The sequence below is a fragment of the Suricata suricatta genome, chromosome 2, assembly GCF_006229205.1.
Source record: "Suricata suricatta isolate VVHF042 chromosome 2, meerkat_22Aug2017_6uvM2_HiC, whole genome shotgun sequence".
In the NCBI taxonomy this organism is placed as follows: Eukaryota; Metazoa; Chordata; class Mammalia; order Carnivora; family Herpestidae; genus Suricata; species Suricata suricatta.
Genome location: NC_043701.1, coordinates 78,671,262 through 78,698,021, shown reverse-complemented (window position 1 = coordinate 78,698,021; position 26,760 = coordinate 78,671,262). Strand labels below are relative to the sequence as shown.

The 26,760-nt window shown below is 38.0% G+C and overlaps 1 protein-coding gene and 1 long non-coding RNA gene across 5 annotated transcripts; one reads left to right on the top strand and one right to left on the bottom strand.

Moving 5' to 3' along the window:
• Positions 1–344: 344 nt before the first annotated feature.
• On the bottom strand, positions 345–2,832 carry LOC115282843. The gene is made up of 3 exons (XR_003904769.1): positions 2,594–2,832; positions 2,040–2,342; positions 345–541 (listed from the first exon to the last, which is right to left on the bottom strand). It is a non-coding gene; the product is annotated as an uncharacterized LOC115282843 (long non-coding RNA).
• FAM133B (family with sequence similarity 133 member B) lies at positions 2,204–26,760 on the top strand. 4 transcript variants are annotated; one of them, XM_029929016.1, is made up of 10 exons: positions 2,204–2,335; positions 10,732–10,829; positions 12,225–12,303; positions 13,172–13,246; positions 13,361–13,393; positions 13,839–13,901; positions 14,716–14,808; positions 16,081–16,131; positions 23,801–23,893; positions 26,659–26,760. In XM_029929016.1, exons 1-10 carry the CDS (start codon positions 2,312–2,314, stop codon positions 26,743–26,745), a joined length of 696 nt encoding a protein of 231 aa, XP_029784876.1. In that variant the 5' UTR covers positions 2,204–2,311; the 3' UTR covers positions 26,746–26,760. The 4 variants fall into 4 exon arrangements, with proteins under 4 accessions (XP_029784876.1, XP_029784882.1, XP_029784889.1 ...); XM_029929022.1 differs by lacking the exon at positions 13,361–13,393; XM_029929029.1 differs by lacking the exon at positions 16,081–16,131.

Sequence of the window (26,760 nt, the reverse complement as noted above, 5' to 3'; positions counted from 1 at the left end):
TCAGCTCCTCTGTGGGACGCTGTCCACCTTCCCAATCCACCTGTAATGACTCTTCTCAATTATCCCTCTCCTCCAAAGGCAGTGTGATATTGTAAGGAAAGCATAGGATTTCAAGTTTGTCACACCTGCAGTTGAAGCCCCAGCTTCTCTACTTTCTAGCTATGGGGCTTGGGCCAAATGACCTGGCTTATCTTAACCTCAGTGTTTCTCATGTGAAAAATGGCATGTAATTGCTTAGTTGTGTCTAGAACATTTGGGAGGTTTATATAGGTCCATAGCTAGAAGGAAGATGTGTTTTTTAGAAAATCACACTGCACAGAAGATTCTAAAGCATTTCTTTATTCTTCTGATTGAGTCACTGCAAGTTACATCCTGAGAAGGCCAGGACCAACTCATCCTTTATGGAGTCCATTCAGGTGAGCTCCCAGTTGCTCTGGCCTTCTTCATTATTTCTACAGGTCATTTTCCTGTTTTTCTGTCCTCCTCTGGCATCCATGTTGCATCTGGAAAGTGCTGTATACATTGCCAGAGGGGTAACTATCTACAGGAAACAAAAAATTTTCTGTTGAATTATATCATTATTGTATTTTAAAAATCTCTGTACTCTGTATAACCAGCCTAAGGAAGTTAAAGGTAAGAAGGAGCTAAAGAGAAAAACAAACTATATTCTTTCACAGATCTCATAATGCTTATGTTGGAGCACTGGAAATAATATCTATAAAGTTTATAGAATACTAAGAGCACTGTTAATAAGCCATGAAAAAAAATCTTTAATACAGATTCTCCTCTTCCTCTTGTGCCTACTGAGAGGTCTGTCTTTGGTCAGAGTCCCAAGCTTAAATCAGAGGTAATAGAGGAGGAAGAAGAGGAGAAATGAGACTAGAGGACCAATTTACAGTAAAAAGCAAAATGAATTACTCGGGAGAATGAACATCTAGTGGGGAGTAGAACACCAATGGCTGCATTTCAGAGAGTTTGGGAAATTTTTGAGAGAAAATGGGAGTTAGCAGCATCTGTTGTGCAATGTATTATGAGAAAAGAAGGAGAGAGAGATGGAAGCTGGGAAAGATAGGATTTTTTTTAATGTTAATTTTAGAGAGAGACCATGCGATGGGGAAGGGACAGAAAGAGAGGGGCAGAGGATCCAAAGTGGGCCTTGTGCCAACAACAGAGAGCCCCATGAGGGGCTTGAACTCACAAACGGTCAGATAGTGACCTGAACCTAAGTTGGACGCTTATCCTCCGACTGAGCTACCCAGGCAGCCTAGGAAAGGTAATTTTTTTTTTTTTACATTTGAGAAAAATTATTATTAATCGATCCATGCATTTCTTTATTTTTTTCTCCATAATATTTTATTGTCAAATTGTTAGGAAAGGTAATTTTAAGAAGTGTTTATGCATATAATAAGTGTAAGCCTCTTTTGATTTTTTTCAAGAGTCCAAAAAAGATCAAAGTTGATTTTCGAGTACTCTCTAATGACATTGTGCTGAGATGGGTCCAGAGTGGCCCAGCTTTCAGCATGTCTATAAATACTTGGCTCCTTCTTTGGAACCCAGATCACCTCCGTTGAAGTTTTAGTGCTCTACTTACGTTATTATGACACATCAGGCAATAAACGTTGACGTGTGTATATATATCTCTCCTACCAGGTTGTAGACAGGCCCTTTGAAAGCTGGGCTGGTGTGTCTTAATCATCTTCATGTCCTACATCATGTCCAGCTTCTCCTCACCTAGTCCATGAATTGTACAAAGTAGATGTTCAACAGTTACTATGAAATAAATGTGTGGATGATGGATGAATGGAATTGAACTTAGGGTGCAATTTCTTTAGCAACACCTACGGCTTCACTGGCTTCTCTCTGGACTCTGTGAGGGAACATGTTTTGTCCTGGTCTTCACTTTACTGCCAGCACCTGCACCATGTTAAGCCCAGAGTAAGGGTTGGGATAATCTTTGTGTCCCCTAGAATGAGGATTTCAGTGCATCAGGAATGTAAGAGAGTAAAACAGTCTAAGCCTAGTTGGTGAGACCGCCATACCGAAGAGCAGTGGCCGCCTGCCCGGGGCTGGGCTGGGTGGTAAAGGACAGTAATCCGCCAGGAGAATGCCTGGGAGCAGCTGGTGAGCGCTGGCGTCCGCCTCTCCTCCACATCGGCAGGTGGCGCTGTGGTCGGGTGCGGCCACTAGCTCCGCGCGGCGCCTCTCTCTGGGCAGGGTGGGGAGTCGGCAGAAGGACCTGCGGCGGGCCCACCTCGGCCGCCTCTCCGGCCTGATCTCCCTTGGCGTCTGACTGTGCGCTTAGTTCCACACCATGGGGAAGCGGGACAATCGGGTGGTGAGTACTGGGTGGGGAAAACAGTGGGGCGACATGGGGCCGGCGGAAGGGGAGCGGAGCCCCTTGCTCTCCCCGACGGGGCCTGAGGGTCAGCGGCGTCGCTCGGACCTCGAGCAGGGAGATAGATCCTGCTCCCCCGATCCCCGCCCGCCCCAGACGCGCGTGCGCCGCGCACGCAGTTGGCGCTTTCCGGCCCTCCACTCTTCTTCCCCCTCTTTCCTCCTCCCGTGTCCCCCTCTTCTTTCAATCCCGCCTCACCTTCTGGCAGTGCTGCCTAGCTCCTTTCCCTCCCGTACTCCGGCTAGCAGTGCCCCATTTTTAGGGCCGCAAGGGCTGGAGGAGTTCTGTCTCCTGTACGTTTGTTCTAAGTTTCAGGCCCACAGAGGCGCCGGGACTTGCCCCCTACTCGGAATCGAAGATGTGCCCTGCGCCCCTGTCGTGCGCTAGCTGGTTGGGATGGAGGGGCGGAGGCCGCAGGCTCCGCTCCTTGCTCCGGACTTGCGCGCCTAGTTTTAGCCGCAGGTAGACTTCCGGCTTGAGGACCGGGATCGAAACGCTTGGCTTCGTATCCTCAGCGCCTAGCACTGCTTGGCACCTACTAGGACCTGTGTAGGAATGAAAGGTGAAAAACAGTTGTCTTTGGAGTCAGGCATAGACGGGAATGTCAGAGTCGGGCACTCAGGAGTCGGGTGACTAAGATAAATTGCTTTTTTCGCTGAGCCTCTATAAAGAGGCATTAGTGTTATCCACAGCTTTGCAGAATAGTCGAAACCGCAGAAGGCAAATGGCCAGAGAACATTTGGCATGAAAGTTGTTGTTCTAGTAAATGAGATAAAAGAGACACAGAATAACTAATAGCAGGAAGAGTAAGAAATAATATATGATGGGTATTCGAAGTTCTGAAGGCATTCAAAAGAGATGGTGCTTTGGGCAGGAGGAGATGGGAAGAAGGCATTCTAGATGGCTACTAGGTTGGTTTGGAAAGTCCAGATTATAAATCAGATTGGATGGACTGTAAACAATAAGGTATTAACAATAAATTTAGGTTGCATCCTTCAAGTTCCTGGGTTTGTCTGTGACCGACTTTTAACCATTGAGCAGCAAAAATAAAAAAAAATAGATGCAGTTAAAGTTAATGTACTAAATTGGGGCGCCCGCGTGGCTCAGTCGGGTAATGTCCAGCTTCGGCTGAGGTCGTCATCTGGCGGTTGGTGGGTTTCTGCCCCATATCGGGCTCTGTGCTGACAGCTCAGTACCTGGAGCCTGCTTGGGAATATGTCTCCTCCCCCTCCCCCCCCTTCCCGCGCCCCCATGCTCTCTCTCTCTCTCTCTCTCTCTCTCTAAAACAAATGAATAAACGTTAAAAAAAAGTTGATATACCAAGTTTAATGAACTTTTTTAGTCAATGATTATTGCCTTTTTGGATTGGGGGGGCTTTACTTCTATGAAATAGTGACATTTCTTGTCTTCAAAACATTTGTTTTAATTTTATATACTACTCATAATCAAAGATGTTTAGGAACCACAGTGGTGCATCTTGATTACAATATTAAGAAATGTTCTTTTCTCCTGCTTTCCTGGCTGTTTTTTCAGCCCTTGTGGTATCCAGATTCTCAAGAGGGTTCTGATGGAGGAGCATCTTTAGGTTTGAGGTGTTGAGTGTTTTGACTCTTTAAACTGGGGACTTGAAAATTTAGAAATCACCGAACCTTGGATATGGTTTCATACAGAGGCCTAAGATGTTTTGCTTTTGTTTTACTTGGGGAAAGTGTTGTTTTACACATCCTTTTAAAGCATTTGAAACTTTGTGGATTAGCTTCATTTTACTAGATCATTTTGATAATAACTCTGGGCTCTACTTATTAGTTGGTATGCTTTTATGGCATAGAGTGTTCTGGTAACATTTTATGTACAGTTGAAAGGTGAGAAAGAAGGGCGCCTGGGTGGCTCGGTCCGTTGAGTGTCCAACTTCGGCTCAACTCATGATCTCACAGTTCATGAGTTCAAGCCCAGAGTCGAGCTCTGTGCTGACAGCTCAGAGCCTGGAGCCTGTTTTAGATTCTGTGTCTCCCTCTCTTTTTGGCCCTCCCCTGCTCATTCTCTCTCTCTCTCTCTCTCTCTCTCTCTCTCAAAAATAAACATTAAAAAGAAATTTTTTTTAAGGTGGGAATTAAAACATGAAAATAAGATTTACAGACAGATTGTCTAATTTGGTGCCCTCATTGTATGGAAGAGGAAATGGAACTTTTTTTTTCCAAATTTTTATTTAAATTCTGATTAACATATAGTGTAATATTGGTTTCAGGAGTAGAATTTAGTGATTTCAGCACTTAACTATAACACCTAGTGCTCATCATAGCAAGTGCCCTCCTTAATACCCATTACACATTTAGCCCATCCCCCCACCTCCCTCCATCAACCCTCAGTTTTGTTATCTATCCTTAAGAGTCTCTTATGGTTGGTTTCCCTGTCTCTTTCTCTTTTTTTTTTTAATGTTTATTTTTGAGAGAGAGAGAGAGCGAGCATGGAGGGGCAGAGAGAGAGGGAAACACAGAATCCAAAGCTGGCTTCAGGCTCTGAGCTGTCAGCACAGAGCCCAACATGGGACTTGAACTCATGAGCCATGAGATCATGACCTGAGCCAAAGTTGGACCCTTAACTGACTGAGCCACCCAGGCTCTCTGTTTCCCTCTTTTTAACCCCCTTCTCATATGTTCATCTGTTTTTTTTCTTAAGTTCCACATAAGAGTGAAATCATACCATATTTTTCTTTCTGCGATTGACTTATTTCCTTAGCATAATAGTCTCTCTCTCCATCCATGTTGTTTGCAGATGGCAAGATTTCATTCTTTTTGATGGCTGAGTAATATTTCCTGTGTGTGTGTGTGTACACCACATCTGTAATCATTGTTGATAATGTTCTGGAATCATCAGGAAGCACGTACCCCTTAGAATCTGTATTTTTGTATCCTTTGGATAAATACTTAGTCGTGTAATATCTGGGTCCATAGGGTAGTTCTATTTTTAACTTTTTGAGAGATCGCTATACTGTTTTACAGAGTGGCTGCACCAGTTTGCATTCCCAGCAGCAGTGTAAGAGGGATCCTCTTTTTCTGCATCCTTACCGACATCTGTTGTTTCCTGTGCTAATTTTAGCCCTTCTGACAGGTGTGAGGTGGTATCTCATTGTAGTTTTGATTTGTATGTAGTTCCTTATGATGAGTGATATTGAGCATCTTTTCATGTGCATGTTAGTGGTCTGGATGTCTTCTTTGGAAAAATGTCTTTTGCCCATCTCTTAATGTGCAAAATTAGTGGATTATGTGTTTTTTTGGTGTTGAGTTTGGTAAGTTCTTTATAGATTTTGGATACTAACCCTTTATCAGCTTTGTCACTTGCAAATATCTTCTCCCATTCTGTAGGCTGCTTTTTAGTTTTGTTGATTGTTTCCTTCACTGTGCAAAAATTTTTTTATCTTGATGAGGTCACAGTAGTTCATGTTTGCTTTTGTTTCCCTTGCCTCCTGTGACAGTGTGTCTCCTAAGAAGTTGCTATACCCAAGATCAGAGAGGTTGCTGCTCGTATTCTCCTCTAGGGTGGTTTCCTGTCTCACATTTAGGTCTTTCATTCATTTTGAATTTATTTTTGTGTGTGGTGTCGGAAAGTCCGTCCAGGTTTATTCTTCTGTATGATGCTGTCCAGTTTTCCCAACACCATTTGTTGATTCTTTCCTGCTTTTTCAAAGGTAGTTGACCATAGATGGAACTGTTTAAACTGGGACCAAAACTTGGGTCATTTGGTACTTAGTTCAGTATATCATAACTCTTAGGGTTTTTTAATGTATATTGATGATGATGGTGATGATGATGATTTTGAGAGAGAGAGAGTGAGCGCACACACATGAGCAGGGGAGGGGCAGAGAGTGGGGGGGGGGGGAAGAAACTCAAGCAGGCTCCGTGCCCAGTATGGAGCCTGGCCCAGGGCTTGATCCCACAACTATGAGACCACAACTGAGCCGAAATCAAGAGTTGGCTACTCAGTAGACTGAGCCACCCAGGCATCGCATCGTAACTCTTGGTTTTAAATAAAATGAATGTTGGCCTCTGAAAATAATGACATGTGTTTCTACTTACATTGATGGTAAAATCATAGTTTCTAAAGATGACAGAATTGCTTTATAAAAAAACCATAAAGTCCAGATTGAAAGTCTTGTCGTCGTCGTTGTTTTTAAAGACTTACTCTGAGGTGCCTGGCCAGCTCAGACTCTTGATCTCAGGGTTGTGAGTTTGAACCTACGTTGGGTGTGGAAATTACTTAAAAATAAAATCTTAAAAAAAATAGACTTTTCTGAGTATTTTTGAATTCACGGCAAAAATGAGCAGGAAGTGCAGGGAGTTCCCATCTACTCCGTGCACACGGCCTTGCCCAGCCTCCCTCTGCTTGCAGCACTGCTGGGAAGGGTGTTGTCGTAAGGGATGAGCCCACCTTGATACGTCATTTTCACCTGAACTCCATGCCTTACATTCGGGGTCATTCTAGGCATTGTACATTCTTGAACATTTATTGTTTAAACTGAACATTTTAGTTCTTAAGATTTAAAAAGGGCTGTTAAATTCACGATGGCCACCTTTTGCCCTCATTGTTTTCCTGAAGTTTCTTTCATGTTCTTTTTTACTACTTTGTGCGCTCTAAAACGGATGTGTCCTCTAGATAAAAATAGGTAATCAAAGTAGCAAATGAAGCTCTGCATGTTTTGCTCTCACATTACACTTTTCAGTACCTGCCCACTTACCTGTTCCCTCAGCTCAATTCGCTATCCTGGGTTTCAAAAACAAAATGCTTTCAGTAACCAAAGGTATGCAGCAGTTTGGGGCCACAGACAATTTTAATTATTTATGAATACAAGTATTTTATTTATAAGGTCACAGTATTTAATGTGATTAAGTCATAGTGAGACAGTTCAAGAAATTACACAATTTCTGTGTTTTAACTTGTGCCTCACCTCCCAGCCCCTTAACGTACAGCACATTGTTTTGAACACTGCTGCAATAAACGAAAAGGCTTTATCTTTGTAAAATTAATTTTTTGTTTTAAAAACCTTTCTGTTCATAGTAAAAAAAAAAGCATTGTTGCTTATTAATTATGAGCACAGACCATCAAGTGTTTTCCAAAGAGCCTAGCACATAGGATGTACTTAATAAATTTTGCTCTTTTTTGAAGTTTTGAGAGTGCTCACATTAGCGGGGGAGGGGCAGAGAGAGAAGGAGAGAGAAAATTCCAAGCAGGATCCCTGCTGTCAGCACAGAGCCCCACATTGAGGGGCTATTTTTTAAAATAAATATTGCTATTACAGTTGAAATAAATAATTGAGATATTTGGAGTATACTTAAGTAAACTAAGGATAGTATTTATAATCAAAAGCTTATGTTAAGTCTATTACATAGAAAATGATAGCTCATGTAATTGTATCAGAAGTTGTCTATGATTAGGGGCACCTGGGTGGCTCAGTCAGTTAAGCAGCCACCACTGACTTCGGCTCAGGTCATGATCTCATGGTTCGTGGGTTCGAACCCCGCGTCAGGCTCTGTGCTGACAGCTCAGCGCTTAGAGCCTGCTTCGGATTCTGTGTGTGTTTCTCTGTCTGCCTCTCCTCAGCTCGTGTTCTGTCTCTGTCTCTCTTCCCAAATTAAATAAAAAAATTTAAAAAAAAAAGTTGTCTATGATTAATAGTCTTAGGATGTGAATATACTACTTTACTATTAAATTTTCCTCTGAAAAGTAAACCATAAAACAGACTAGACTGTATGTGCTTGGGGAAAGCAATTTCACAGCAGACATTAAGAAACATAAAAATGTTAATATACTTTTAAGATACATGCAAGTATATTGAAGACTGTAAAACATGGTAAATGTGTTACGATTTTTTTTAAGTAGGCTGTATGCCTACAGAGGGGCTTGAACTCATGACCTTGAGATCAAGAGTCACATTCTCTACTAAGTTGGCCAAGTGCCCCCCAATTTTTTTTAATTCAGGCGATAGTTGCCTCTGTATTGGTTGCGAATTTTTACTTAAAGACAGTTCAGCTCTTAGAATTGGAGTGGCAGTATTGTGTTTGAGTTTTTCTCATTTATTTATCTTTATTATGATGATAATATTTGCGTGTAGGTGTTTCGTTTTTATTTTTCACTTACAAAGGTAATGACTTGGGGCGCCTGGGTGGTTTAGTCGGTTAAGTGTAGGACATTGGGGCAAGTCACAATCTCACCGTCAATGAGTTCAAGCTGCTTTCCGGCTCTGTGCTGACAGCTCAGAACCTGGAGCCTGCTTTGGTTTCTGTGTCTTCTTCTCTCTCTGTACCTCCCTTGTACTTTGTCTCTCTCTCTCTCTCTTTCTCAAATAAATATTAAAACTTTTTTAAATAAGTAAAGGTAATGCGTTTTGTTGTTTTGTTTTGTTTTTTTTAATTTTCCAGGGTATGAAATGATAAACATGGACATTTGCCATTACATTTTGATGCACCTAGATATTTATTTATTTATTTATTATGTTTTATTCATTTTTTGATAGAGACAGGACATGAACCGGGGAAGGGTAGAGAGAGAGGAAGATATCGAATCTGAAGCAGGCTCCAGGGTCTGAGCTGTCAGCAGAGAGCCTGACACAGGGCTTGAACTCTGGAACCCGGAGATTATGACCTGAGCTGAAGTTGGATGCTTAAACCGACTGAGCTACCCAGGCCCCCTAATGCTTCTAGATTTTTGAAAAATGTATAGCTGTTCATTAAAATGGCATGTTATATTTGGCAAACTGCTTTTGCTTTACATTTAAGAAATCTCAGACATCTTTCTGTATCAGGGATTATAGATCTAGCTCTTTCTTTTTATGGCTGCACAGTATTTTATTTTGAAGGGTATATTTTAATATATAATTAACACATCTCCATTGTGCTATTGGATGTCTGAATATCTTCTTTGGAGAAATGTTTATACAAGTTCTTTGTACATTTTTAAATTGGATTGTTAGGGTTTTTTGCTGTTGAGTTGTAGGATTTCTTTATGCATTCTGGATATTAATTCCTTGTCAGATTTATGAGTTGCAAATATTTTCTCCCATTCTGTGGATTGTCTTTTCACTCTTGATAGTGTTCTTTGTTACACAGATTTTTTTTTAAGTTCATCTATTTGTTTTGAGAGAGAACGTGAGCAGGGCAGGGGCAGAGAGAGAGGAGACACAGAATCGGAAGCAGGCTCCAGGCTCTGAGCTGTCAGCACAGAGCCCGACATGGGACTCAGACCCACAAACTGTGAGATCATGACCTGAGCCGAAGTCAGATGCTTAACCAGCATAGTTAAGCTAAACAGATATTTTAATTTTGGTGAAGTCCTGTTGTGTTTTTCCTTTGTTTTCTGTGCATAATTTAATATTTGATGTTAACAATTGTCAAGTAAAATTGCCATCAGTATGGCATAGTATTTCTCGAGATAAAGATATAGTAGAATAAGTGATAAATTTAAAGTTAGATCTTTGGGATACCTGGGTGGCTCAGTCAATTAAGCATCTGACTCTTGATATCCACTCAGGTCATGATCTCGCTGTCCTGGGATCAAATCCCTTGTCAGGCTCCCCACTGGGCCTGGAGCCTACTTGGTATTCTCTCCCTCCCTCCCCCCTCCTCACGCTCTGTCTGCCCCTCCCCTGCTCTCACACACACACAAGGTCTCTCTCTCTCCTCTCTCAAGTAAATACACTTTTTAAAAAAAGTTAGATCTTTAATATTTTTGCAACAGAGTTTCTTATTTTGCCAGTGAGCATTGTGTTACCAGTCTGATGGGGTTATTGGGCTTTAGGAGAAAACATAAAATCATCTTACAGTCAGAAAGAGGTATCATTATTATCTTCACTAAATCTCTGTTTAAAAATAAAAAGGTGGGAGGCGCCTGGGTGGCTCAAGTCTGTTAAGCGTCTGACTTTGGCTCAGGTCATGATCTCAGGGTTCATGAGTTTGAGCCCTGCATTGGGCTCTGTGCTGACAGCTCAGAGCCTGGAGCCTGCTTCGGATTCTGTGTCCCTTTCTCACTCTGCCCCTCCCCTGCTCACGTTCCGTGTGTGTGTGTCTGTTTGTCTGTCTCTGTCTCTTATACAAACAAAATAGACAAACATTAAACACAAAAATAAACATTTAACAAAATTTAAATCTCTGGTAAAAAAATGAAGTAGTGAAATTACTCATCTCCTGAATTTGTGAGGCTTAATAGAGTGTTAAATTTATTTTTTGTAATGAAAATTTAGTTAGATTATTCATGCTTAGTTGGACATAGTGTGCATTTATAATAAAACTTGCTTGGTGAGCATTTGCATTTTTTTTAATTGAGTTAATTTTTGTTCTTTCTTCAAGGCCTATATGAACCCAATAGCAATGGCCAGATCCAGGGGTCCAATCCAGTCTTCAGGGCCAACGATCCAAGATTATCTGAATCGACCAAGGCCTACCTGGTATTTGTGTAACAATTTAGCCATTTATAAGATTTTCATAAACTTTTTAAAGGTTACTGTTACAGTGTTAATTGATTGTAAAGCATTTGTCAGATACATAATTTTTTGAAGTGATATTCATAGGTGCTTTCTTTTCAATGGATGACACACACATCATGCATGAGGGTAGAACAAATATTTGAGAACCCAGTACGCTGTGTAGCTAAAGAGCTAGCAGATGACCTTTCATATCAATTTCTTCCCTGTCCCCTAAGAGAGACCTTAAGCTTGCGGTGTTTTAAGCTATTTAAAATGGTCGATTTGACTAATCTCGCCCTTCACTGAGGTGTTAGGAAGGATCATGTTAGACCATGTTTCTATTCTTATCTGTTGGCTTTTCAATAAATGAGAATTTAAATATTTTTGTTTTAAATTGTTTTTTGGGTTTTTATTTGCCCACATTGAGTAGCTCTGATTATTTGTATTTATTTACATCACTGTACCGGCCTTATTTTTTTAGTATGCCTTTTTATTAAATATCAGACTCCTGAGATAACTTATGACAAGTTTCAGTATTGTTAGCTTCAGGATGCTACTAAGTGCCCTTGAAGGCTGGGCAGCTATAGTTGAAAGTTGTGCTTACATGTAACAAGGACTTTTCCTTTGAATTAAATAGAAAGTAGCCATGTCTACCTCTTAGAGTGTTCCTGAATGCTGTTGTTGACTGTTGCAGCATACCAGAACACTGTGCCAAACCAAAATACATTTTACCTTCAAAGTTGGGGAGAAGAAATGAACTTTATAGGGAAGTGCTCGAGGAGTACATTAGGTGTGTGTCAGGTCCGCCAGGGTAGCCCGTAGGTTGTGAATTGGCTTGCGGGGCTCCTGCATAGTTGTGCTCCTGGGCCTCCCTGAGAGTCAGCAGTCGGGCTGCTGTGCCAGCCCTCTGTGCAGTATGAGAGGGACTTTGTCAGATAGCTGGTTAGTAATAAAATACAGTTGTTTAAATAGACCTTAGTTCATCCTAACACTGAAACTACGAGCTTTGGGACCCTCGGCAGATTTCTTACCTGCCTCAAGCCATGCTTCTTTATCTGTAAAATGGGGGTAATAATACTGCATTTTCTCACAGGATTGTTGTCAGGATTAAAGGAAAATGTATTTTAAAAGTGCTCAGGTATTCAGTGTATTAGCTCTTATAATCCGTGTTTGGAAAAGGAATGATCAGTGTTATCTGACAGGCTATATTAATAATAATTGACTTACAAGTTATGAACAAAGAACTTTAAAATGTGTCAACACTGGGATGGAGGTTTATTATATTAACATTGTTTTATTTATGAAATTTTGGTTTTGTTTGTAAGCATTCATCTCTAATTTGAATTGCTTGAAAACTTATGTGTATATTCTATTAAGGGAAGAAGTGAAAGAACAACTAGAGAAGAAAAAGAAAGGCTCCAAGGCATTGGCTGAATTTGAAGAAAAAATGAATGAGGTTTGTAAATAGTACCTGTTTCAAAAAATAGGCTAATCTTTTCTCTTAAAAGAAATATGAAATAATTTAAAAAATTTTTTTAATGTTTTTTATTTTTGAGAAACAGAGAGAGACAGTGCGAGCAGGGGAGGGTCAGAGAGAGAGGGAGGTAGAGAATCTGAAGCAGGCTCCAGGCTCTGAGCTAGCTGTTAGCACAGAGCCCGACGTGGGGCTCGAACCCACGAATTGTGAGATCATGACCTGAGCTGAAGCTGGACCCTCAACTGACTGAGCCACCCAGGCGCCCCTGAAATAATTTTTTTAACAAATCAGGGGTCGGGCATGGTTTTTAGGTTTAAGTGCACTCTGTACATTGAATATAGGTTTGTATATAAATGCATGAATTCTTTTAAATAGAAAGTGGAAAATTATCTTACAGCAATTTAGGTCATCTTAGGTTTTCTAAATATTGGAGTCTTTCATTTATGTTCCCCTGCCACTGTGCACCCATATTACTCCGAGCTTTCCATGTTTGCCTGTTTTGATCACAAACGTGTGTAGTATTTCAGGTACAATATAGATTAATCCAGCTTTGTCTAGAAAGATAATCTATCTTTATAAAAAAGAAAAAAGTTCTCAGCCTCTGGGATAATGTCTACTCCTCAAGATGCATTGGAGAACTCCCACTCTTTAATACCCCCTTTAATAAAGAGCTTTGAGAGGATCCTTTGGTGACAGGGTTCTGGCACCAGGAGTACCTTTTCCCTGTACTGAGAGGTCGAGACGGTAAGAGGTAGTACAGGACAGAGGGAAGGAAGTAGTGACTGTCTCTATCAGGTGTGATAGAAGGGGATAGATAGCCTTTGATGTTGTTTATAACCTTTTGCAGAACTGGAAGAAAGAGCTAGAAAAACACAGGGAGAAATTATTAAGTGGAAGTGAAAGCTCATCCAAAAAAAAACAGGTAAGAATTTAATGCTGTTTTTAACGTCACAGTTGGGTGTACTACTACTATCAGTACAATTTGAAAAACTCACATCGCTTATTTAGGTTTGTACTTTTATTTGTTTGCTTTTAGAGAAAGAAAAAAGAAAAGAAGAAATCTGGTAGGGTGAGCAAAAGTTTTCCATTTTTCTAAATATTACAATTAAGAGCTTACAAGAAAAGTAAGAATAATTTATACAGCCTATATGCTGACTGTAAACGAGTCAAGGAGCCTGGAGGTCCTTTGGTAGATATGGGTGGTTTTGTTCTATTAACAATAAAAAGAGAGGCGCTAACTCTGTTATAACCTGTTATAACTCCTCTCTTGCTGTCAGGGAGGGAAAGGGGAAAACAGACCATCATTGCCGTATCTGTTGCTTTACTGAGCCTTTTTCGTGTGTGTGTGTGGTGCACGTGCGCATGTAACATTTCACTTTTAATATTTAAGTCTTAGGAATAATATAACATCTGTTTCTCAGCCGCTAGATTGATTTTGTTAAGTATTTGAAAGACTTATAAAAGAAAAAAATTCCTGCATCTCACAAGCTTTAATTGTTTTGTGCTTGGTCAAGTATTCATCTTCTTCTTCATCAAGCTCTGATTCTTCCAGCAGTTCTTCGGATTCTGAAGATGAGGTAAGGTTTGCCTGTGATGGCTCATGAAATAATAATCTCTAACTTATGTAATGACAAGAGGAAATCCATTATAGAATATATTAGAAATGTTGACTTGCAGGGTTTGGTGAATTATCTTAGAACACTAGTAGGAATAAACAACTAGATATTGAAATATTAATATGTATATTTTTTAGATTCCTAAATTTGTCTTATTCACTTAAAAATGCCAGTAGAAGAAATAGAGTTTCAAAATCTAAAATGCTATCTGACTAGAAGCTAGAGGGTACATGTGACTCAGATTACTTGACTTTTTTTATGAAACAGAAAGATTAGTATAAGTAACATTTTAAACAATTATTAAGGGGGTGCTTGGCTGGATCATTTGGTAGAGTATGTGACTCTTGATGTCAGGCTCATGAGCTCAGGCCCTACATTGGACATAGCATTACTTTAAAAATATTGTTTTGGGGTGCCTGGGTGGCTCAGTCGGTTAAGCGTCCGACTTCGGCTCAGGTCATGATCTCACAGTTTGTGGGTTCGAGCCCTACGTCAGGCTCTGTGCTGACAGCTAGCTCAGAGCCTGGAGCCTGCTTCAGATTCTGTGTCTCCCTTTCTCTCTGACCCTTCCTGGCTCACACGGTCTCTCTCTGTCTCTCAAAAATAAATAAAAGACATTAAAAAAAAATTTTTAAATATTGTTTAAATAAAACATGTATTTACAGCTTGTTTCTTTCATTTAAGCTTTCTCCATTATAAAGGTTTGATATTAATAAAGTGCATCAATTATATTTTTGAAACAGAAAGCAAATATTTCTAAAAATGTTTTATGTAGGATAAAAAACAAGGAAAAAGAAAAAAGAAAAAGAAGAACCGTTCACATAAATCTTCTGAAAGCTCCATGTCAGAAACTGAATCGGACAGTAAGGTAAAATTACTTATATTATTAACATTTTGGATAGCAAACCACATTTAACTAGCTTCTTCTTTTAAGTCATCCTATCTTAAATTGCTCTCAGTTTGGAAATGAGATACTATTTTCTTTTTGTACTTTGAGGGTGTGTGCCATTTAATTGATATACTTAATAATATCTTAAATATGGCTTTCAGCTGTTCTCTAAACACTTCCACAATTGTATCCATGTCTCAACATTTCCATGATAACTTTTTTCCATTTTCATAAGTCAGATTTCAGAGAAAAAAAACCACACTCTATTGTCTGGTCCAGTGTCCTTTCTTCAATTCCTAAACGTGCTCTGTACTGTCCTGAATTGTAAAACATACTTGGCATTGGCTCTCAGACATTTGTGGTAATAAGGAATACATGCAGGTTGTAATAAACATGTGGATTCCTGGGCCTCGTCTCCAGAGAGGGTGATTCAGTAAATCTAATTAGGCTCAGAAGTCTACATTTTTAACAGTTTTCCTTTCTGTTATAGGGGCGTTCTTGGACCACAATTTGACAAACACTATCCTAGGATCCCCAAAAAACAAAACAACTGTCTGTTTTTGTGGCACATCTCTACTTGTACTAGTGTGGTTTCTTTTGACAAAATTCCTGGCCTCTAGAAAGAATTCAGTAAACACTGGTTTTCTTTTTGTCTTTTAAGGCCAAAGACTCAGTCTTGTGATAATGATAGCTAATATTCATCCAAGTGCCTCATGTGGTAGGCACAGTTCTAAGTTCTTGACTTATTAACTCAATCCTCATCTGCTTTTTGGATAAAGAAGGCTCAGGGAGGCTAATGGCTAGAACTGAAAGAATCAAAAGCAGAAATTCTAGCTTCTCCTCCTTAAAAGGGAAATGAGATTGATGGATGTCTACAGACAGTATGAATTAGAACTGCAGTGCATATGACCACCACAGGCAAAAATAGGCAGATGGCATGAAGTCTTATTTTCAGAATAAACCACGTGGTTATTATAGACAATATCTGTCATTTGAGGTGTACCTAGATTTGATATATAGCTAGAGATGAAAAAATAAATAAAGAATGCCCATTTCCTTACAAGCACATATATACACAACATATATTTCTCCTATATTTTCAGAATAAATTTCTGGTGTGAAATAAACTTTTTTCAGTTTATTTAATAAACTGAGCAAATCACCTTTTTGGTTTTTTTGTCCTTATACTATTATGCTGTATCTTTTAAATTTAAAATTTATGTATACATATATATATGTTTGTGTGTTTAGGATAGTTTAAAAAAGAAAAAGAAGTCAAAGGATGCAACTGAGAAAGAAAAGGTAATTATAATTTTCCATTGTCTTTAGTTAGTTTGTCATATAATACTTCATTTACTTAAATTAAAAAATAATGTTCTTCCTTTTAACTTAGATTTATTTTTTTTGCTTTTATAGCATTTCTTGTTGATTTAAAGAAATTATTTATTGAATTCATTGTTGAGGGTTAAAAGATCGGAAAAGTATTCCTGTAGAGAGTTTTAATTTGTACAGATTTATAAATTATCTCAGATTAAAAATGCAAAATGATGGAGATTAAATGTTTCCTTTGTTTCTTCAAGTCATTTATTTATTTATTTTTAATTGTTTATTTACATTTTGAGAAAGACAGTGAGCAGGGAAGGGGCAGAGAGAGAGGAAGACAGAGGATTGGAAGCCAGCTCTGCACCGACAGCATGAAGCCTGCTTGAGATTCTCGCTCTCTTTCTCTCGAAATAAATACATAAACTTTAAGAAAAAGTGTTTTAAAAAGACTTAATTACAGAACGTGCGGTTTTGTTTAAAATTGAATATATTTTAGATAAGTTTTGAAATACACTACTATAGATATTTTATTATTTATACTTAACTATAAGAATGCAAGTTTATTCCTGTGTTTCTGATTTATTATTAAAAATCTTTTTCTGGTTCTTAGTAATAAAAACCTGAAGGAAGCAGTTACTCATGAAAACTACAGACCAGTGTCACTATATTTTACTCAGTCTTTTTAAATACATTTTTTAAATTGAGGTGTAATTCACATAATTGCTATTAAATATTTTAAAATTACAATTTAGAGGAATATTATGTATATATAGTATTATGCAATGACCACCTCTCTAGTTTCAAAACTTTTTCATCATCCCCTTAAAAACAACCCATACTCAATAACTAATTCCCATTCTTCCTTTCCCCCATCTCTTCATAACTTCTATTCTGCTTTCCATCTGTATGGATTTATATATTCTGGATATATCTTTGTTCTGTTTTGTGTTTTGTTTTGTTTTTGTTAAATCAAAAGTAGGAACTTGAGGGGCGCCTGGCTGTCTGAGTCAGTAGAGCGTGTGACTTTTGATCTTGGGGTTGTAGGTTTGAACTCCATGTTGGGTATAGAGATTACTTAAAAATCAAATCTATTTTTTAAGTATTTTTTAATGTTTTATTTATTTTTGAGACAGAGAGAGAGCATGAGAGGGGGAGGGGCAGAGGGACAGGAAGACACAGAATCCGAAGCAAGCTCCACGCTCTGAGCTGTCAGCACAAAGTCCAACCCAGGGCTCAAACCCACAAATGCAAGATCATGACCTGAACCGAAGTCGGAGGCTTAACCGACTGAGCCACCCAGGCACCCCAAAAATAAAATCTTTTCTAAAAGAAAGCAGGAACTTTAATAAGTGTATTACTTGTATTTACATTAAAATAAATGGAATTTATTGGGATTAAAACAGTCCTACTTGCTATTTACGAATTGGACATATGAGACAAATTATCCTTTGTGTGTTGTGTTGTGTTGTGTTGTTTTGTTTTGTTTTGTTTTGTTTTTACAAATACTATAGTTTCACACTTTGGAAAACCAGTTACTTTTTGTTAACTTTGATACAAATATAAGATAGCATTAACATAGCATACTTTACAGATTAAGGACTAGGAAAAAATTTAGCACTAAACTCTCAAACACTGCTTCTCCTACCTTCTTTAGAGTAAAATACTAACATTCTTAGCTTAGGCCTGATTTCTTTATTAAGAACCACCCAGCAAGTAGGTGAAATCAGTGCCACATGGAAGAGCTTCGGCAGAACCTAGGACTGGGCGTGCCAGACCCCTCCCAGCTGTGCTGGTCACCAGGTCTACAGTGGGAGTGACACTTGACTTAGCAGGGCAGGTCAAAGAACAATTCTTACACTACCTCCAGGCTAGATCTTGACAGGGCCATTCTGGGTCACAGAGAATGACGTAAACTCAGGATAGATCCAGGTCCCTTCCCCTCTGGGTATATCATTTAAAAGCAGTCATACAGTATGTCACTTTTTGTATCTGGCTTCTTTCACTTAGTGTAATGTTTTCAAGGTTCATCCCAAGTGGTAGCATGTATCAGTACTTCATTCCTTCTTATGGATGATTAATATTCCACTGTGTGTATATGCCACAATTTGTTTATCCATTTGTCTGTTGATATTTGAATTGTTTCTACCTTATGCTGTTGTAAATATGTAAATATGTATGTATGGACATACATATTTACTAATCTTGGGTATATACTTAGGAGTGGTTTTAATATCAATATGCAAATAAAAACCCAATTAAGACACTTTAAAAAGCCATCATGATGAAACTGGGTTAATTTCAAGAATTCAAAGTAAGAACTTTATTAATATAATCTGCCATATTATATTAACTGGCCGAATGAAAGAAACTGTAGTTGCCGAAGGGATATGATGTAATTCAACATTAATTACTGATTTTCTAAATCATTATAGAATAAGTAGTTAACTTCATGTTTAAAAAAATATATGTGTGAGGGGCACCTGAGTGACTCATTTGGTTAAGCATCTGACTGATCTCATGGTTCACAGGTTCAAACCCCACATCAGGCTCTGTACTGACAGTGCAGTCTGGAGTCTGGTTTGGATTCTGTCTCTTTCTCTCTCTGCCCCTCCCCTACTTACAGTCTGTCTCTCTCTTTCTGTCTCTGAAAAATGAATAAATGTTAAAAAAAAATTTTTTTTTGGGCGCCTGGGTGGCTTAGTTGGTTAAGCCTCCGACTTTGGCTCAGGTCAGATCTCACATTCGTGGGTTCGAGCCCCAAGTCAGGCTCTGTGCTGACCGCTAGCTCAGAGCCTGGAGCCTGCTTCCAGTTCTGTGTCTCCTTCTCTCTCTGCTCCTCCCCGTTTCATGCTCTGTCTCTCTCTGTATCAAAAATAAATAAAACATTAAAAAATTAAAAAAAAATTTTTTTAATATTCATGTGAAACTAAGAACTGGTAATATACAAACATGAAATACTAGCACAACTGCATTGTATTTTTGTACTGCATTGATTTTGTACTTCAATATAAGGTACAGAGTAATATACATATATATAACAAGGCAAATAATACAATAGACAAATACCCATATACATACCAGCTAGAGCTGGCAAATGGTTTACATTTTGTCATAGTTGCTTCAGGTCTGGTTTTATTAAAGAAAGAGCCCTAGGCAGTCTCTCCTTCCTTAGAGACAGCTGTTTCTGAAATTAATGTGAATTTTTCCCATCCACATTTATACACTCCTATTGCATATGTTCTTAAATAGCATTGGATATTTTGCATTTTCAAAATGGTATCCTGTTTCTTTCTGAAACTTGCTTTTTTCACTGTGCATTGCTGTGGACATTTATCCTTGTCGATGCTCTCCTTTCTTTTGCTTATAGTATTCCAGTATATTAATTTGCATAGTTTATTTATCCATTCTTTTTTTTAATTATTTTTTTATTTTAGAGAGCATGAGCCGGGGAGAGGGGCAGAAGGAGAAAGAGGGGCTCTGAAGCCAGACTCCGTGCTCAGCACAGAGCCGGACTCAGGGCTCAGTCCCATAACCCCCTAGGATTGTGACCTGAGCTGAAATCAAGAATAGGGCACTCCATCAGCTGTGCCACGCAGGCGCTCGTATTCCTCCACTCTTCTGTTTTGGGGACGTCTAGCTGTTTTTATTTTTCAGTAATGCAAACAGTGCTGCAGTGACTATTTCTTACTCACTTTCCTTTCCTACAAGTTATCATTAATTTTTCTAAGATATAACTGGGACTATAATTTCTAGGTTCAACGGTGTTCATACATTTAACTTGTCTAGATTTTGCCCGCCCAGGTGCTCACTAGTAATTTGTATCCTGCTAGTACTGTAGTGACCGTACCCTTGCTCCACATACATACATGGCAACACTGAGATGGTTGAGCCTCTTCGTTTGCTTATTAGCCATTCAGATTTCATTTTCTGTGAATTACCTGTTCCTAGTCTTTGCCTACTTTTCTGTTGGTTTGTTTTTTATATTTATGACTCACAGGAGTTTCATGTTTTAGATATGACTCATTTTTCATACACATGTTGAATATTTTTGGGTCCATAGCTTCTCTTAATACTGTTTATTTTTTTTAATAGTTTATTGTCAAATTGGTTTCCATACAACACCCAGTGCTCTTACCCACAAGTGCCCTCCTCTGTCACCACTACCTCTTTTCCCCGCTTCCCTTCCCCTTCAACCCTCAGTTCGTTTTCAGCATTCAGTAGTCTCTCAAGTTTTGCATCCCTCTCTCTCCCCAACTCTCTGTCCCTCTTCCTCTCCCCCTGGTCCTCCATTAGGTTTCTCCTGTTCTCCTGTTAGACCTATGAGTGCAAACATATGGTATCTGTCCTTCTCTGCCTGGCTTATTTCACTTAGCATGACACCCTCAAGGTCCATCCACTTTCCTACAAATGGCCAGTCTTAATATTGTTTAGAGTGTTATAATCATAAAAAGGGTATAATTTTTTTCTCTCTTAGGCAGTATTCTTTGTGGTTTTTTTAAAGACTTTAAATTCCAATATAGTTAACACACAGTGCTATAAAAAAAAAGGTGGGATTTTTAAGTCACATATCAGTCATTGTTTTCAGCTCATTTTTAAATTGTTGCAAAAGTGCAATATAATACCTAACAATGGAAGAAATAATGTTTCTAATAGTAACAGAATATACACAGAAACTTTAAAAAATTGATCAGAACTTACTTGAAGAAAGATATGCAGATTTATTCAGAGAAGCACGTGAAGATTTAATAAATTTTCCTGGGTGTGAGTTACCCTATTAGACATTAATGCTATGACTGAAAACCAGTGTGGTGTGGTACAGGAATAGGGGAAAAAAAATGGTGGATAAAATGGAACCAACCGTTGCAAGATGGGGAAAAGAATGAAAAGAAAGAAGGAAAGGGAAGAAAGAGAAGAAAAAAGAAAGAAAGAATAGAGCCCAAGTAAAACTGAGTATTTGTGGAGCGTAATATATGATACAGGGGGCTTTTCTTGAGACAAAATGAATCTCTGTTTGGAAAATTTAAAGCTGGGAACATCTGTCTTATTTATTTTTTAATTTTTAACATTTTTATTTATTATTGAGAGACAGAGACAGAGCACGAGCATGGGAGGGGCAGAGAAAGGGGAGACACAGAATCTGAAGGGGGCTCCAGGCTCTGAACTATTAGCCCAGAGCCTGAGGCAGGACTCAAACCCACAAACTACGAGATCATGACCTGAGCCGAAGTCGGACACCCAACCGACTGAACCACCGAGGTGCTTCTCCCAGCCCCCTGTATGTCTGTTTTAAATCTAGGGAAGTATTAACTGGAGAAAGACCAAGGTGAATATGATATTGGGGTGGGAAAGGCCCATGCCTCAAAACTTTCGGCCACATAATTCTAATTCTGAATGACAAAAAGAGATCACAAAAAAGTAAACCATGAACAAAGTTTAAATATAATGAACAGACCTAGTAAAAACTGCTAGGAATACACTAATTTAAAACTTTATAATTAAAAAATGAAATCTTATATTGCTGTGGAAGCAAAGGTAAAACAAAATGATAACTTATATACACAGAAAAAGTGGTAAAATGCATGTTTAGGCATTTCTTAAAGAAAATAAGGACTACATTCCAGTAATCTAAGATTGATATGATTGATAAAAGAGCCTGATAAGGAGGCTTCTTGGTAAAGTGTGATTTATGAACGAGTGAAGTAAATGATGGGGGTGGGAGAGTGAGCACATCCTTGGGGTGAAGGCTACTTTGGTCTTTGATTTAGACATTATCATTAGGTAAAGGTTTTGTACTCACATACCCTTTATTTCAGCTTTGTTTTTGTCATTTTTTTAAGTTTGTTTATTTATTTTGAAATAGAGAGCGAGCAAGTGCAAGGGAGGGAGAGAGAGTCCCCGGTGGACTCTGTGCTGTCAGCGTGGGGCATGATGCAGGGCTCGATGCAGGGCTCGATCTCACAAACCATGAGATCATGACCTGAGCTGAAACCAAGAGTCGGACACTTAACTGACTCAGCCACCCAGGTGCCCCTCAACTTTGTTTTTATTACTTACTTACTTATTAAAGTTTTATTTTAAGTTTATTTATTTTGAGAGAGAGAACACGAGCAGGTGAAGGGCAAAGAGAGAGGTAGGGAGAATCCCCCTCAACTTTATAGCAAAGAACTCATATGTATGCCTGCCCTCCAGGAAGAGATAGGTTTAAGTAAATTCTGGCATATGTTTTCAGTGAATGTCAAAGGTGGCCATAAATGACAGTGTCATTGGCATGGAAAGATACTATTGGGTGAGAAGAGTTGGTTCTAAACAGCAAGTATTTACATAAAATTATAAATGTACACATAGCTGTTTCCAAAACTTTTCATAACATTTAATGCCCGGTATTGGGATTCAGGTGAATTTTCTTACAGTGAGCATTTATCATTTCTACCAAAATAATAATCTGTTTGCAGAAGCAAAATTAAATCACCTGTAATGTAACACAGATCATCACTGTTTATTTTCTATGTGATTTTTTTTTTGTTCAATAATCTTCAAAATTGGGTTCATGCTATATAGTGTTTTACATTTTTTTCTCTATGATTCGGTAGTGAGCATTTTCATTGTAGTTGTTTTTATTCTGAACTAGTCAGACATACAGAAGAAGTATATGGAAAGTAATAAAAATGGCAACTGGCATATCCACTATGAAGCTTTAATAAATCTTAACATTTTACCCAATGCAGATGTTTTTGAAATATTTTATTTCTCAGAATATACATTTAAGACCCTAACTCCTTCAGTTTTCCTTCGTCCCCAGAGTTACACATTTTCCCATCATTAAAAATACTTAGAGATGAAGATTTTTTAATATGAATTTAACACTGATAAATATTAAAGTAATTAATACTGTGTAGAGATCTTTTTTTATCACAATTACTATTTTACCTTATTTCATTTCATCATTTCATTTCATTTCTTGTGCAGCACTAGGCCTTTCTGATCCAACACTGGTTAGAAACAATACAAATACAAGGGACTTAAATCTTATACCACCTTTATGGTTTCTTATGTGTTTTTATAGTTCTGTCATGTATAATTAAGGAAAATATGGGGAGTGCCTCCCTGGCTCATTTGGAAGAGCATGTGACTCTTGATATCAGGGCCATGAGTTTGAGCTCCACATTAAGTGTAGAGATTACTTAAATACATAAATATTTTTTTAAAAAGGAAGGGGAGCCTGGGTGGTTCAGTCAGTTGAACGTCTGACTTCGGCTCAGATCATGATCTCATGGTTGTGAGTTTGAGCCCTGCATCAGGCTCTGTTCTGTAAGCACAGAGTCTGCTTCAGATCCTCTGTCTCCCTTTCTCTCCCCCTCCCCCACTCATGCTGTCTCTCAAAAATAAATTACCTTTAAAAAAAAGAAAAATAATGAAGATATTACATCTAAATGGACATGTAGTTATTTCTTTTAGTCTTACTTAATACCATTATTTTATTGGAATTAAAGACTGAGTGCTGGTGAATGTCATTGGTTTTAGACATTTCTAAAATCAAAATGGGTAATTTTTGTGATTATTGGAAGAATTGTTAAATAGAACTTAGAAAATTTGTGTGACATACCAGTACATCTTTTTGAGTCAATATACATGTATTTATTTTTCATAGGACATTAAAGGACTCAGCAAAAAAAGAAAGATGTATCCTGAAGATAAACCTTTATCATCTGAGTCCTTATCAGAATCAGATCATATTGAAGAGGTAAGTATATGATCAAACCCATTTTCTTCACTTTAAAAATGTGATTTAATTTATTTCTGTATCAGTTAGGAAGGATGTTAGGTTTAAGGTTGGTGTTGAGAATATCTACCATGAGTTCCAGTGCTTTGACAAAACCTCGGATGCAAGGCTTCTGGCCAGGTATCTGCAATTTCATATTTTTGGCGCATTTGCTGTATCCCGGCGGGTTGCAGTTTTCTATAAGATTTCTGTGGACAAACCAAGAAAGAAGGCATACGCAGATTTCTACAGAAATTGTGAATCCATGAAAGATTTTGAGGAGATGAAGAAGGCTGATATCTGTTTCAGAGTGCAAAGTGATTTTGGAATGTAAAGAATTTCTTTGGGTTGAGTTCTGTGGAAGTTTGTTACTGACGTGTTCCTGAACTATGAAACATGAACATTGGGTTATGGAATAGATTCTTTTGATAAATTAACTAACAGATACTGTGGGGGGAAATTAATTAATTAATTAAAATAGAATGTTATTTGATTTTCGGGTGCCTGGGTGGTCTAGTTGGTTGAGTGTCCAACTCTTCATTTTGGCTCAGGTCATGATCCCAGGGTTGTGGGATCGAGCCCCATGTCAGACTTTGCACTGACAGTGGACTGCTTAAGTGACTGCTTAAGATTTTCTTTCTCTGCCCTTCACCTATCATGTGCACACTTTCTCTCTCTCTGAAATAAAAAAATAAAAATAAATGCTTAGTTATTTGATTCTAATAAAAGGAATTAGTAAAAAGAAATACTTCACAAATAATTTACTCATCTCTCTAGTATGTGTATTATGAAAAAGAAATGGAAGTTCTTTTTCAGTACGGATTTTTCGTTTTCTAAAAGATAATTATATAGCTAATATTATGATAATTAACCATATTTACAAATATTTTTTCTGAGCTATTTTTTAATGCGTATTTATTTTTGAGAGCGTACAAGAGGGGGAGGGGCAGAGAGGGAAACAGGATCTGAAGCAGGTTTTGTGCTGACAGCAGCAACCCCAGTGTGGGGCTCAAACTCACGAACTGTGAGATCATGACTTGATCTGAAGTTTGACGCTCAAGTGACTGAGCCACCCAGGCGTCCCTATTTTATTTTTATGCTTCTAATACTTCTTTTTATTATACTGCTATTTTGATTACAAGATGCTGTTTGATGTGCATTGTATTGAAAGTCTGTATTTCATTGTTTTTATTTGGAACTAGTACTGTTTAAAGGAGTAGAACAGTGATGAGGTAGAAATGTTGGTGTGATCTCCTTTCCTGTCTGTAAGGTGAGAGGAGAATTCGGTGGTCTATATAGTCCTTCTCAGCTCTGATATTCCTAGCCTGGATTTCATTTTTACTCTGTTAGAGTAAGAGTCCATTTTCAGTTAATATTAGGTCGTAAGTTACCATCTTTAAAGTATATTTCTCTTGGACTTTGTTTCCTCATTTGTAAAATAGGGCCTATTGCTCCCCTTTGGTAGCAGTATTTTGTACTGCATCCCCCGAAATGAAATTGAAATAATTGAATTGAAACTGGCAGCATATATGTATGACAGATCTAATGTACACATTTTATATTAATATCCCCTAACATTTTTAAAAGAAACATAAAGTATTAATGTATAATCTTGCTAAATTATATTTCAGTGAATAAATGCGGAGTGTGATAATACCAGAAGACATAAAATTTTAAGACATAACAAAATTCAAGCTGTAGCAGGTACATTACATAAGCCCTTCAAAAACTGTACAGTAGCATTGTCATCAGTGACTTTTCCAAAATGGTGAACAATTCTAGGAAAGCTCTGAATGAATGAAACAAATATTTAGTCTTCCCTATATTTATATGATACTTGCATTTCTGGGACATTCGTTGTGTCTTAAAACCCTGTACAAAATACTTTATGTTCATATCATAATAAATTTGGCTTCTATATTATAAATGGGCTTACTACATGAATGTGTGGCAGGCTGTCTCAAAGTCATGTCAGGGCTGTCCTGAACGTCACGTGACAGCATGCCCTGTCTTGGTCTGGCAGAATGTGGATGTGGCACAACTGCTACCATCCCCAGTCATTGTTACAACAATAACAACAACAACAAATAATTTCCTAAGTGTCCTCTTAGAGCACTTATTTAAATTAATATATGTTACACTAGGACTTAACAATAAATATGTATGAGCTGTAGCAACTTTCAGTTTAGTCTTAAATCCAATGTAACACACTTGAAAAGATTGAAATAAAGTACTAATGGGGTGATAAATTTTACTTAAAAGGATTTTAATCATTTGGTTTATACTGAGTACACTATGCATATAGCTACCATTTATTGAACACTATAGTGAGATAAATAGTTAACCTTATTCCAGGCACTTCCCCTTGGGGTGGAATATTCTCTCCATTTTACGGATGATGAAGCTGAGGGTAATACATAGCAGAGGTAGGATTCAGAGCTTGGTCTGCTTTATTTCATGACTCATGCTTCTTACCTACTGTACCTCAGTGCTTTATTTTTAGGTGCTGAAAGGGATATAAGAAAAGCCCTCTAGAGATTAAAAAATTTAATTTTTATATGTTTCCCATTGACTTCTCATTATGATATAATGGGTTTAATGTCTAAGAAAGCATTTAAAATGCCAGTTGATTGTCAAAATGTGTTTTGCATATAAATTTTAAAGATGTAAGGTACATTAAGGAATGAAAAAATGTCTTGAGTACAAGTTACATATTTGTCTTCTCTACAAAAATTCAAACTTTTTAGGTACGAGCAAAAAAGAAGAAAAGCAGTGAAGAACGAGAAAAAGTAATAGCAAGTATCATTTATATTTTTTACATGACTATACTGTAGCTCTTTTTGTTAATG

What these genes read in the sequence shown, in the direction of transcription:
- FAM133B (XM_029929016.1), top strand. Translation starts at nt 2,312, where the DNA reads ATGGGGAAGCGGGACAATCGGGTG. An exon ending in AAACTGAATCGGACAGTAAG is followed by an intron (nt 14,809 to 16,080) that starts GTAAAATTACTT and finishes TTGTGTGTTTAG; the next exon opens with GATAGTTTAAAAAAGAAAAA. An exon ending in AATCAGATCATATTGAAGAG is followed by an intron (nt 23,894 to 26,658) that starts GTAAGTATATGA and finishes CAAACTTTTTAG; the next exon opens with GTACGAGCAAAAAAGAAGAA.